We start from the raw sequence: 12,098 nt of genomic DNA on the forward strand, positions 1-12,098 counted from the left end.
ATTCATCAAACCCGCTAGGACAGTGAAACCTGTAAACCTGTGTCAAACAGGCTGTGTTGGAAACGTGGGATTAGGGGTTATTTCTGCATGGGAAGCCCCCACCCCTGCTCGTCTGACTCTCCTGGGGAGTCTGAACCCGGCTCAGTTGGACCTCTTTCCAGTGCAGCCTGTAATGACAGGACATGCCAGTTGAACTGAGGCAGTTGTTTCCACTGAGCTGAGACCAGCTGACCAGCTGACCAGCAGGGCTATCCCGGCTTTGGCAGGAGACAGGACTTCCCACCGCTGTCACCAGCTGTGTGAGCATGGAAGGCTTCCAGAGCGATGAAAAGTTGTAACCTCAAAACCTCCTTTTCTGATGGGATTTTATTCCTTTATTCCTGCCCCTGGATTCTGAAGCCAGGTACACAGAAGGCAGATTCAAAGCATGCTTATGTTTGATGTTTGTCTTAGTCATTGTTCAGACTTTCACTCTAGAGCAGGCTTTCTCAGCAGCACTGTTGACATGTTGGGCCTGATAATTCCTTGTTGTGGTGGCTGTCCGTACCTTGTAGGATATACTTAGCCGTGTCCCTGACCACCACCCACTAGATACCAGTAACACCCAACCCCAGCTGTGACTACCAAAAATATCTCCAGACATTGCCTAATGTCCCCTTGGCGGCAAAATTGGTCTAGGTTGAGAACCACTAGTCTAGAGGGAAATTAATCCACTATAGCTTTACTTATGGAATCGGGACATTTGTGCTTATTTGTATTTCACTCCTCTCTACACTAGCTTTTCCCTGAGTTCTGCAGAGTAACAGTCCTGTAAAATGCCCACGTGAAGCATCTATAGTACTGTTAAGTTTGGAAAGTGCTGTGTTAAGCTGCACATCTTAACACAGGATTTTTAGAGCTTTTATTATATTATGTTTACTGTGACCACCCATGACCGATTTCCTTATTTACTGGAACACAGAACCCTTTTCCAGTTCCAGGAAATCTCTCTCAGACGTGGATCCACTTGCTCTCCAGCAAACCTCCCCCACTCCAGTGACTGTTAGCCACCACCTATTCCCTATACTATCTTGGGGCACCATTATCCATCCCTTCATTCCAACCAAAAGACTACATTTATCTTGTCTCTTGCTTCTCCCATCTCTCTTACATCCAGTCACTCATCCTGTTGTGCTAACATCTCCTAAATATTTCTCAAATCTGTCCTCTTGTATCTGGCCTACTGCAGTAGCCTCATAGCTGATTTCTTTGCCTCAATGTTTCCAGTCCCACCTCCAGGTGGACACCAGCCTAATCTACTATCTCTCTCCTTTGCATCAAACCCTGATACTTTGGAAACAGAGAAGGCAGAATGAGGCATGAGCAGGCCAGTCACACTAAGGAACATCCTCATGGAGGCAGGGTAGTCGGTTACCTGTACTGCATCCCTATGTGCCAAGCGTGCATTATGCATGCTAGAATCTTCTACCACCATGGGGTAGAAGAAATTACATTTTAAGGATGAGGAAACTGATGTGAGAGTTAATTTTCCAGTTACCTAATAGACCGAACTAGGATTTAGAGCACAAGCATTCTCAGATTGACAGGAGGCTAACCTCAATACCCCTCATCAGAAGAGCTCTTTTTTTTTTACTGTCTAGTGTTTGTGGTGAACGTATTTGAAATGCATTAAAATCTTATTTTGAGCCGGAACCGGTTTGGCTCAGTGGATAGAGTGTCGGCCTGCGGACTGAAGGGTCCCGGGTTCGATTCCGGTCAAGGGCATATGCCTGGGTTGCGGGCACATCCCCGGTAGGAGGTGTGCGGGAGGCAGCTGATCTATGTTTCTCTCTCATCGATGTTTCTAACTCTCTATCTCTCTCCCTTCCTCTCTGTAAAAAAATCAATAAAATATATTAAAAAAAAAATCTTATTTTGAGGGTAGGACGTCCTGCGGCCCCAATTTTTTGAAGTTGAATTTGCTTTTTCTTTGTCTCAGATGAAGGCTATTTTGGGGGAGAGAATCAAGTACCTATCCTCTTTGGGGTCTTGAAAATACTCAACGTCTAGAGTCCTTGAGGCACCAGGGGCCTAGGCACTTGAGAGGTGGACTGAGAAGAGGCCAAACCCTCCCTAGGACACGGTATGCCACACAAGGGGTGCCAGCCTCAGTAAGACCCAAAGAGAGACCAGACACTCGTGACTGCTCATGGATGTGTATTTTAATAAAAATAATTCTGTCAAAATACAACAGGAGTTTTTTCATCTCTCAAGTACAATTTAATAGGATGTTTTGTGTTAGAATTCTCTCTAAACCCTCCCACACCCACAAGTTTCATGCTAATGCCAACTATCAACTTGCGAGGACAAAGGCAGAACCAGTGTGCACAATGTGGAGGACATCTGTGTCAGCTGTAGTTACTAATGGAGGAAAACCCTATACAAAAAGGCGGCGCCTCAGGCAGCCAGAATCCACAATCTGGCCACAGGTCCGGGTGCACAGGACTGGTGGTCAAGCAGGGCTCTGCTGCCCAGCCGCCACGCAGCATGCATACCTGAGTTGTGAGCAACCATAGGAACTTTCAGCTCAGACAGTTCTCTGCCTCATCTTCTTTGTGCTTGCTTATGGGGTAGGAAGGCGCTGGGTGGCCAGGCAATCCCCACTTCTCTATCTTACTGACCCCTTTTTGAAGGCCCGCGCCTAGCCACAGACCCATGTGGGTGAGGATCAGGGGTCTGGCTTTCTTTGTGTGGTCTGCCAGTTTTCATCCACTATGGAAGGAGCAATCATTTGGTGGCATGAGGAGAAAAGGCAAGGAAGGAAGGCTGTTCTCTCAGGGCTGGACAACCCAACAGGGCTAAGTCTTCCTCCTGACCCTTTGGGTCAAGTTCGGTTCTTCACCAGGGCTCCTCCCAGCTGCCTCCCCCACTCTCGGCTCCTGGAAGCAGGCTGGTAGGACGGGGTGTGCATAAGGGGCTCCTCTGGCTGGCAGGCAGGCAGGCCTGGACTATCAGCAAGACAGTGGGCTCAAGCAGCTTGGTTTTGGTCCTCTCCACGGCTTGTGGGGCAAAGGCTTATGTCCCAATGGTAAGCTGTCCAACTGGGACAGAGAGCCCCTCTGGAGAGGAACAGAGTAAACAACTTGGACTCAGCTGAAACAGTGAGATAAGGCACAGAAAATGGGGAGATGGCCATGGGTACTGAGTGCAAGCCAGGCGGACACCCAACCCCAAGCAGCACACAGCTGTCCCGGACCCTCCTGGGCCCTCTCTCAGATGCTCCACAGCCCAAGCCCAGGCACCCATCCCCATCCCTGACACACCCCTGAAAGTACCAGCTGCTCAGACACTGCTGGAGGCCTCCCTAACACTGCTGAGCCTCACCCCTCACCCGCCATTCAGCTTTAGGACTTAACAGTGTTGCCCAACCCAGAGGATGAGATTAGTCCCGACTCTGGAACAAATCTATGTGACTTTGGCCAACTCACTTAACCTCCTGGACCTGTTTCCTTATCTGTAAAAGGAGAGGATTAGTGGATCAGATGTTCTCTGTACCCCATCCCAGCTGCAAAAGCCTCTGGTTTTAATTCCCAAACCTTCTTGGCTCTGGCCATTTTAACAGACTGATATTTCCAACCTCTGGGTTTGGGAGCTAGGCATCCCTAGACCTGCACAGGATGAGTTTCCTTTACAGACAGGACAACTCCCTGATGGGCCATGGTCTGTGGGCCGCCAGCTGCCTTGGTGGGACCAAGAAAAAACAGCAGCCTATAGGATCACATCCCAAGGCAGAACTCTAAGACAGCATAGGGCCAGGGTCCTGACCCACCACCAGCAACTGGTCCAACGCAATCGTTTCTCTTGTTTTCCAACTGTGGGCTCAGCAAGGCCTGAGTGACACTGGGTATCTCAGGCCATCCCAACCATTCCTGTGTCCACCAACAGAGAGCAGCAGCTTGCCCAGGCCAGATCGAGGCAGGGACTGGAAACTCAACTTTGGACCTCGTCCCTTTGCAGGGCTTGCTTGTGTGCTCCCGCCCACTCTGAAGCAGGTGGAGAAATCCCAGTCCCTCCTGGTGCTCCTCTGGGTAGACCTCCTCCCTTTCTTCTCCTCTGGGCTGTCAGTCCTCGCAGCAGATGGCCCACCCACGTCCTGGAAGCCATGGTAGCCCTTCCTTTCCCGATTTCCTGATGACAGTACCAGGACTGTTTTTGTCCCTATCAGCTGTAAGGATCCATCTGATGGGGCTGGTGGGACATTTGTAAAGCCCGTGAGGTCCCTTCCTCTGGCCAGCAAATACTCGTAACAGTCTTTCTGAGTGGCTGGGGCCAAACTGCAGGGAGCTGCCTGGCACAGCTGCAGTGAAGCCTGGCCTAAAGGGTCAAAGCTTCTATCCACTCCAGCGACCAGCAGCCCAAGAATCTGCCTCTACAAGGTCCTGGCTTCTCAAGAGAAAGCATGGATTCCATCAGAGCTGTGCAGAGCCAGTGAAGATCCAGGCAGGAAGCAGGCCCTGTACTCAAGGGTCTCTGTCCTGGGAATGGAGACTTCTTCCCCGTAGTCTGACACACAGCAGCTCTCAGGTTGAAGGCAGGTAGTTTCCAAGCAATCAATTTAGAGTAAATGACTTATTTGGCCACCTTAACAAGTGAAGGAAGGATGTTGAAAGGGAAGAGGTGCAAGGAAGGCAGTGAAAGGCAGGGTAAAATGATAGATAGTGTGCTGGTCAAGAACCCTCTACTCCCTTGCTTTGTTGTGAGGCCCTGTGTCAACTCTTCTCTTCTCTGGACCCCTGGCACTCTGCTCAGTCTGATTCTCAGGGCCCTGGGGACCCACACCTCTTAGATTCTGCAGACCAGCTTAGCCTGACCTGCCCACTAAGTGCCACTGTCCGTGCCCCCGTCCCCCCACACAAGCCTAATGCGCTTCCTTAAGCTGCAGCTGGGCCTGTAGCTCAACAAGGGGAAGCCTGAAATAAATCACTTGGCTGAGGTTACAGAGATGATTCTTTTTTAATGAGTTGGACTCAAATAAAAACATATGGTGTCTGGACAGCCTCACCCAAGAGGTGCTGGACCACTAACACTACGATAAATACTGTGTCTTTTTTAATATATATATATTTATATATATATATATATAATCTCATTTTTTTAATTATGAAAATAATAAGCTATCACCAACTTGGATAGGCTCCATCACTAAATTAGCAGAAACCAGCTCAGCACAAACTCTCCAGAGATAAATACTGGTGGCTCAGTCAGGAGGAAAAAAATAAAGTTTAAAAAACTCCAACCCCTCTCAAAACAAAACCCCCATTTCAAAGTAGGCGCTACAAGAGAGTAACCAGCCAATACTGTGTCATAGGCCGCTGCATGTGGAGGTGGGTGTGGGGGGAGAGAGACTAAAGGTGGGAAAAAGGATGGAAAAGAAAGGAAAAGAAGGTGAGGAGGCCAGGCAAGAGTGGACTCTGCCCATGGCTTTCAGGTCCCTGCGCCAGATGCCTATGGAGGGCTGGGCTCCAGCCCTGGGGCCAAGAGAGGGCCAGGTGGGGCCAGCCGGCATGGTCAGCTAGTGCAAGTAGTCGTCGACTCTGGCAAAGGAGCAAGATCCCAGGCCCGCTCGGGCCATAAGCCGTAGACATTCAGATGCCTGGCCCAGGGCGAGCATCAGAGGGGGCTGCTTTGGCAGGTTTTGAGACTCTGTGGAAGAAAGACAAGGCCTGGTCATTGCCCTGCCCAGGGCTTGGGCCCAGATCAAAATTTCCTTGGGAACAGAAGGGTGTATGTGGGGGTAGGGGGGTGGGGGGTGGGGTTTGAACAAAATCTCCTGAAACAGAGTGTTCACGTGTCTGTGTGTGTCCCAGCCACCAGGCCATGACCCTGCAGCCATGCCAGAAACCAGAGGACCTTTGCTTTCTTCAGAGCAATGGGCTGACCTGGGCCCACGGTCACAACCTGGGCCCATCACAATCTACTCAGTTAGGCAGAGGGAGGTAAGGAGTTAGGTTCAGCCATGTCAGCCCAAGAGTCCTGTGGGCCACCAGAGAGCTCCTGGGTAGAGCTCAATGCCCTGATTTGGACAAACATCAGCAATTACTAGGGAGAAGAGGGAGGGGGCCACCCACGTACTCATGGGCAAGTTTCTATTTTTATTAGATCCACTTACCTAAAATAGCACTGTTGAGGGCAGCGCACACAGGCTCCCTCTGGATGGGGTCAAGCTGCTGGCCAACTGGGCAGCTCCAGGGGTCTGAGTATGCCAACAGGCTAAAAGCATCCTAAGGGACAGGGCACTCTTGAGAAGACTGTGGCACACACTATACACACACCTCTGTGACCCTCAGTGAGGGTACAACACACCCCATTGTTGGGTCAGGGAGGGTTGTGGCCTCCCTAGAGCCTAGAGAGGGTGGGATACACCCTGGATGTCCCATTTCCCGTTGCAGACTTGACTGGAGCCCACTCTGTCCTGGTGCTGCTGTCCCGAGGACCCTCCCGGAGTCACCATGCCTCCATTACCGAATGGGGCCCTCTCTGGATGAGGGCCTGACTTGTTCTGTACCTGCAGCATCTCCGTGTGGGCCAAATTCTTGCCATACTCCCTGCCCAGCTGCTCACTCAGTGCCTGCAACTCGCGGCCAAACAGGATTATCCTTTCTGTGGCAGCTTGGTTGCCCCCACAGAGCTGCCGCCGAGGATGCCCATCATCTGCACCCAGAGTCCAGCAGAGAACACATCAGGAGGAGGAGAGAAAGGGAGGACTTGAGGGAGGACACCAAAGAGAACATGGCAAGAAGGACCTTGGGGTGAGGGGTACAGCTTCTGCCAGAGGCAAGTGAGGGCTGGGAGGAGCAGGTGGACCATCGTAGCTGAGGTGCTTAGTCCACCTAGCACATGCTCTGGGAGTCAGCTCCAAAGCTTTACCTCTCCCTACCCTGTACAGGTGCAGGGGGGCTCATAACAGTGCCCACGCTCACCAACTCCCTCTAGCCCCAAACACAGGGGCCCTGGTCTTGGCAATAGGCCAGGGCCTTCCCACCACAAGCATCCATTAATGACTGGCTAAGGAGGCAGTGAACCAGGTCTAGCTAGAGCCTCTCAAGCTGCCAAAGCCTGCCCTTCCCAACCCCCTCCCAGGGGGAAGGGGCATCTGGACTGAGTGCTGCCGCCCATGGAACACCATGCTGGAGCACGGCCCTCACCCATGCTGGACTCATCGGTCTGCAGGTCCTCATGCTTATAGGCACCATTGACGATGCGCGTGGACATGCTCTCCAGCACACCATTGGGGTAATGCTCCGCCTCCATCTCCATCTCACTGTCGCTGTGGAGAAGGGTTGAGGTGGGAGTTGGCCAAGGTGATGTGGTTGCAGCAGCTTGTTTGGGCCTCCTATAGCTGTGCTGTGGGTTAACTGAGGGCTCCTAGGAGCATCAAAGGACAGCTCTGGCTTCCCAGGCTCCAACACTTGGCCCCTCCTGAGATACCAGCCAGAGGTCTGTTATCTGATTCTCACTCTTGTCCCAATGCTGCCTCTGTGGCCCTCCCCTTGCTGACTCTCCTCCGAGTTGGCACACTCCTAATCAGCCCCCCACCCCCAAATGACAGGAGCCTGTGAGGCCCAACAGGCATCTCTTCGGGACCCGAACCCTAAGGCCACTTGTATCTGTAGCCTAAAATCCCTGCCTGCCCAACCTGGGTGACCACAAGCCAAGCCCAGTATAAGTGCCTTCAGTATACATTGGGGGTTCTAAGGCCTGGTCTCTCTGGGAGACCACATTCTCAGCCTGGCAGTGCGGGTGCCTCTGGATAAAGAGAGGACAGAGTCAAGTGGCAGTTGAATCATGATAGGGCCAAAAGCCAGAGCCAGTGCCTGGCGGGTCAGCAGCTACTACTCCAGGTACAGGCTGGGATGGAGGTGGAGGAGGAAGTGCAGGGGGCAGCACTCAAAGACAGGCTGCAGTGGGCCCAGGAGGCACAGAGCAGAAGGCAGGAGGAAGAAGCTAAGACAGGCACCTGGTCTCTTGGTTACTGGTGCTGCTGTGGGGCTGGGACTTGGTGGAATCTGTTGAGTTGGACTCGGAATAATTGACGGAGGATGGGGACGAGGAGGAAGAGGAGGATGCAGAGGAGGACGAGGAGGAGCTGGGCGCGGGGTATTTACTGTGGTTCTGTTTGCTCTTGGAGGATACGATGCCATTGCTGCAGCTGGGACTATCTGCACCTGTAAGCCAGGGAACATTCAGAAGAGGAGGGGCAACTTGCCATCAAGCAGGGCCCTGGGAATGACTATAGGGGTCCCATCTCCCTTCTCCCAAGTTCAGCAGTGAACCCTAAGCCCAGCCCAGGGAAGGGTATTGTAAGTGGACTTTCTTCTCCACACCAGTATTTCCCAGAGCCCTCTGGAGAGTGGCTGACCTGTGTTGTGCATGTGGGAACTACTGGGGCCGTGTCGGGGGCTGAGGCTGGGGGAGCCAGGGTAGCTGTCCTGGGACTTGGGGCTTCGGGAGCTCAAGCTGCGGACCTCACTGTCAGTCCCATTCACCATCTCCACAAACTGTCGGCACCTGCAGAGGGAGCGGAGCGGCACTGCTCTGGACTTGGTCCGGGTTGCATGTTCCCACCACCATCTGAGAAGGGCTGGGCTATGGGGGAGCTGGTAGGCCCCAAAACTTACTTGAGCATGAAGAGCAGGTTGGGGTTATGCTCTAGCAGCCCTGGGTAGAAGCGCTGTGTGGTCTCAATGGCCTCACCCACACGGCCCTCCAGTACCAACTTCTGGATCTCTGCAGAGAGCAAGAACACGGCAGTGAGAGGGGGCTACGAACGGTCCTCACAGCTGCAGCCTGCAACTGCCAGCCCTGAGCACAGACCAGCGGCAGTCAGGTGGGCTGGCTCAGAGCGCTATGCCAGTTGAGATGCTCATAGAAGAGGCTGAAGAAAGAACCTAGCCATCCAGCCCCACAATAGACCCTAGTTTTTGCCAAGCGTCGAGAGTCCTCAAAGAATAAGAGGGGAAAACAGAGCAGGGACTCTCAGCCCAGCGACAACAGGGTGAGTTTGGAGGCTTGTCCCTATGAAGTACAGGTCACCAGAGTGACCCTAGGCGCTCCTCTTCAGACAGAGTTCTCTTTTCAGGCCTCACAGGGGAGGGGCAATGGAGGGCACCGGTTTCTGGGCCAGAGCCCATGTCTTGGCAGTCTTCAGGGGCTGCAGCATGCTCCCTGCCGGGAGAGAAGATCCTCCTCCTCACACTGGCATCTCTGACATTGACACCTCTCAGGCATCAGCATCTTGCTCTTGCCCTGGGGCCTGGTGCGTCTTGCTGGAGCGACTTCTGGGTCTGAGACTCTCATTCATAGATCCCAAGTCTGGGATCCCTTTCCGTCTGTCTGGATGGGTGTAGCTTCTCTGGGAGACACAGACACATGCACATACAGAGATGGCAGGCTCAGAGAGACGCAAGCAGGCGCACACAGACACACATGTCCACATATACCCATTCTCCCTCACTCTTCTCTTCTCTTCCTCTCTCTTTCCTGGGCCCCGTTCCTCTTTGTATAATACCCTCTTTCCACAAACGAGCCCCATAGCACACAGGCCAGCATGAACACCAGGAAAGCTTCCTCTGGCTCCTGCCTTTGGTTGTCTGCAAAGGGCAGGACCAGAAGTGGGGAACAGAGACGGGTGCTAACACAACAGCCACTGAGCATCAGATTTCACACTGATTCCTTCAGTCTCTCTATGGCCAGCAGAAGGCAGAACTACTAACGGTGAGTAAATGGTGTGAAAGGAAGGACATTGGTCCATGATGCAAAATACTCTTGTCAGAAGACCATGAACAAGATACTGAGTAGAAGCCAGGATTCAGGGGGAAGGAAGCACGGGGGGAGTGAGGTCCAGCCAGCCAGGCCAGCAGAGTGTGCATTAGGGAGGTGGCACTGTGACATTCCCATACTGCCAGACTGTCCATCTGGGCAGCGCTGCTTGAAGGAGGGACAGAAGCAAGGCCTGGGGCTGGGTTGGGGCTCTGGGCTGGTTTCCTGGTGGTGAGGACCAGAACTGAATGGAATCCTGGCAGGTTACTCAGGCTGGCATGAGCCAGACAGCGGAGTTAGGGACAGATGAGGGAGGGAGGGAAAGGGGAGAGGAGAATCAACCTTACTTTGTCTGTTCTTTATGGACGCTTGCTCTTCCTGAATCGGGGTTTCAGTCATTCGGGCAAAAGCTGTGGCTGTGGCACAATACCCATGATGCACCAGGTAAGATGAGACCATGCTAGAAGAAAGGAAATGCTCAGGTGACACTCAAGAATTGCATTTCTCGTAGTTACCAAATAATCACAAGGAGGTTAAAGTACACCATAGGGAACAGAGTCGATAATATTGTAATAACTGTGTATGGTATCAGGTGGGTACTTGAAATGTCAGGGGCACCACATTGTAAAGTATGTGACTGTCTAACCACTATGCTGGACACCGGAAATTATACAAAATAATACTGAATGTAAACTGTAATTTTAAAATGTTAAAAAAAAAAAAGAAAAAAAAAAAGAACTGCATTTCTCACTGACCACCTGATGAGACAATTTCCCTGTTAGGTCTTCCCTAAACACATCTTAGAGGTGCAACTTCCACAGAATGAGAACAAAGGGGTTAAAACAAAAATGAAAACTTCCCCCAGGGCTTATGCAGTCAGGCTGGGCTGGGGCGGGTCACGTCTGTCCTCACGCTTGGAGGAGTGGCTGCAGTTTCTCTGGGATATGCTGCCCACACGTGGGCAAGCACGGTAACAAAAGCACACACACCATCTTAGAGCAGCAGCTGCCTGCTGTGAAATGCGGCAAGTCCGGAGATGGTCAACAGTCTCTGAGGACTTCCTGGAAAGGCAGCCTGCCAAGCGGGCTGGCAGCTGCCCAGCCAGGGAGAATGCACGCCACGTGCATACCTCCTACCGACACAGGAGCTCCTCTTGGGCTGCCCTACGTGCCTGGCAGGAACACTCTAGCTCACCAGGCAAACCTGGCCCTCAGGGGTGCTGGCTCTAAAGGGTCAAGAGGAGCTAACCCACGAATAAGTTACTCCTCGTAGGTCTAATTCAGGGCCCTGGGAAGCCAAGATAACAGGCAACATGGCCAACGGGAGCACAATCTTTGTAAAATAGTCCTGAGAAGCCCAAGGCCCAGCAGCCGTTTAATCCCACGTGTGCGTGTACACACATGTAGAGAAGAAGGAAGAGCCCTCACATGTGATGTGTAGAGGAGGTGAATCCTTGGCTTGTGCATGTGACAAATGGCACTATTCCAGTTGCCAGGCACATGCCTGAAGGGCTGTCATGAGGAAGGCACAGAAGTTTGTGTGCCCTTGTGTTTCAGGGGGGTAAATGAGATGATATACATAAAGTGCCCAGCACAAAGTAAGAAGTCAATAAATACAGCCTCTTATTATGAAATTATGTATCTTAATGCTATATTCTAAGTAATAATTCTTTTTTAAAAAATATTTTTTTGATTTCAGAGAGGGAGAGAAAGATAGAAAAATCAATGATGAGAGATAATCATTGATTGGCTGCCTCTTGCACGCCCCACACTGAGGATCAAGCCCGCAACCCAAGCATTTGCCCCAACTGGGAATTGAACCATGACCTCCTGGTTCATACGAAGACGCTCAACCACTGAGCCACGCCAGCTGGGCAGTAATAATTCTTATATTTTATTATAAGCACACCGGCAAAATTTTTTGATGACACATGTTTGGGACGACACTAAAATGTCCAGTCACTTTGATTCAATAATTCCACTACTTGAAAGGGCACCAAGAAAATAATCTTTTTTCTAAAATGATTTTATTGACTTGAGAGACAGGAAGGGAGAGGAAGAGACAGAAAACAGCAAGGAGAGAGAAACATTGATCCACTGCCTCCTGCATGTCCCCTACTGGGGATGGAGCCACAACCTGGGCATGTGCCCTGACTGGGAATCGAACCATGACCTCCTGGTTCAAGAGTTGATGCTCAACCACTGAGCAACACCAACCAGGCAAAAAAATAATCTTAATTAAGAAAAACTCAATGTACAAAAGGGTTATCTACACAAGCAAAACACAGAAATTAACCTGAA

At 51.6% G+C, this 12,098-nt stretch overlaps 1 protein-coding gene across 1 annotated transcript in view; it reads right to left on the reverse strand.

Moving 5' to 3' along the window:
* Positions 1–5,139: 5,139 nt before the first annotated feature.
* The window catches only part of RANBP10 (RAN binding protein 10), a 52,398-nt gene continuing 45,439 nt past the window's right edge, over positions 5,140–12,098 (reverse strand). Inside the window, exons 7-14 of the mRNA XM_081107603.1 lie at positions 10,146–10,258; positions 8,658–8,766; positions 8,399–8,547; positions 7,997–8,204; positions 7,185–7,306; positions 6,545–6,690; positions 6,149–6,260; positions 5,140–5,682 (exon numbers count right to left, since the gene is read on the reverse strand). Of these exons, the coding sequence (XP_080963729.1) occupies positions 5,552–5,682; positions 6,149–6,260; positions 6,545–6,690; positions 7,185–7,306; positions 7,997–8,204; positions 8,399–8,547; positions 8,658–8,766; positions 10,146–10,258 (1,090 nt within the window). The 3' untranslated portion in view covers positions 5,140–5,551. The remainder of the gene's footprint in view (positions 5,683–6,148; positions 6,261–6,544; positions 6,691–7,184; positions 7,307–7,996; positions 8,205–8,398; positions 8,548–8,657; positions 8,767–10,145; positions 10,259–12,098) is intronic.

This window comes from Myotis nattereri, assembly GCF_964212035.1.
Source record: "Myotis nattereri genome assembly, chromosome: 15".
Taxonomy (NCBI): Eukaryota; Metazoa; Chordata; class Mammalia; order Chiroptera; family Vespertilionidae; genus Myotis; species Myotis nattereri.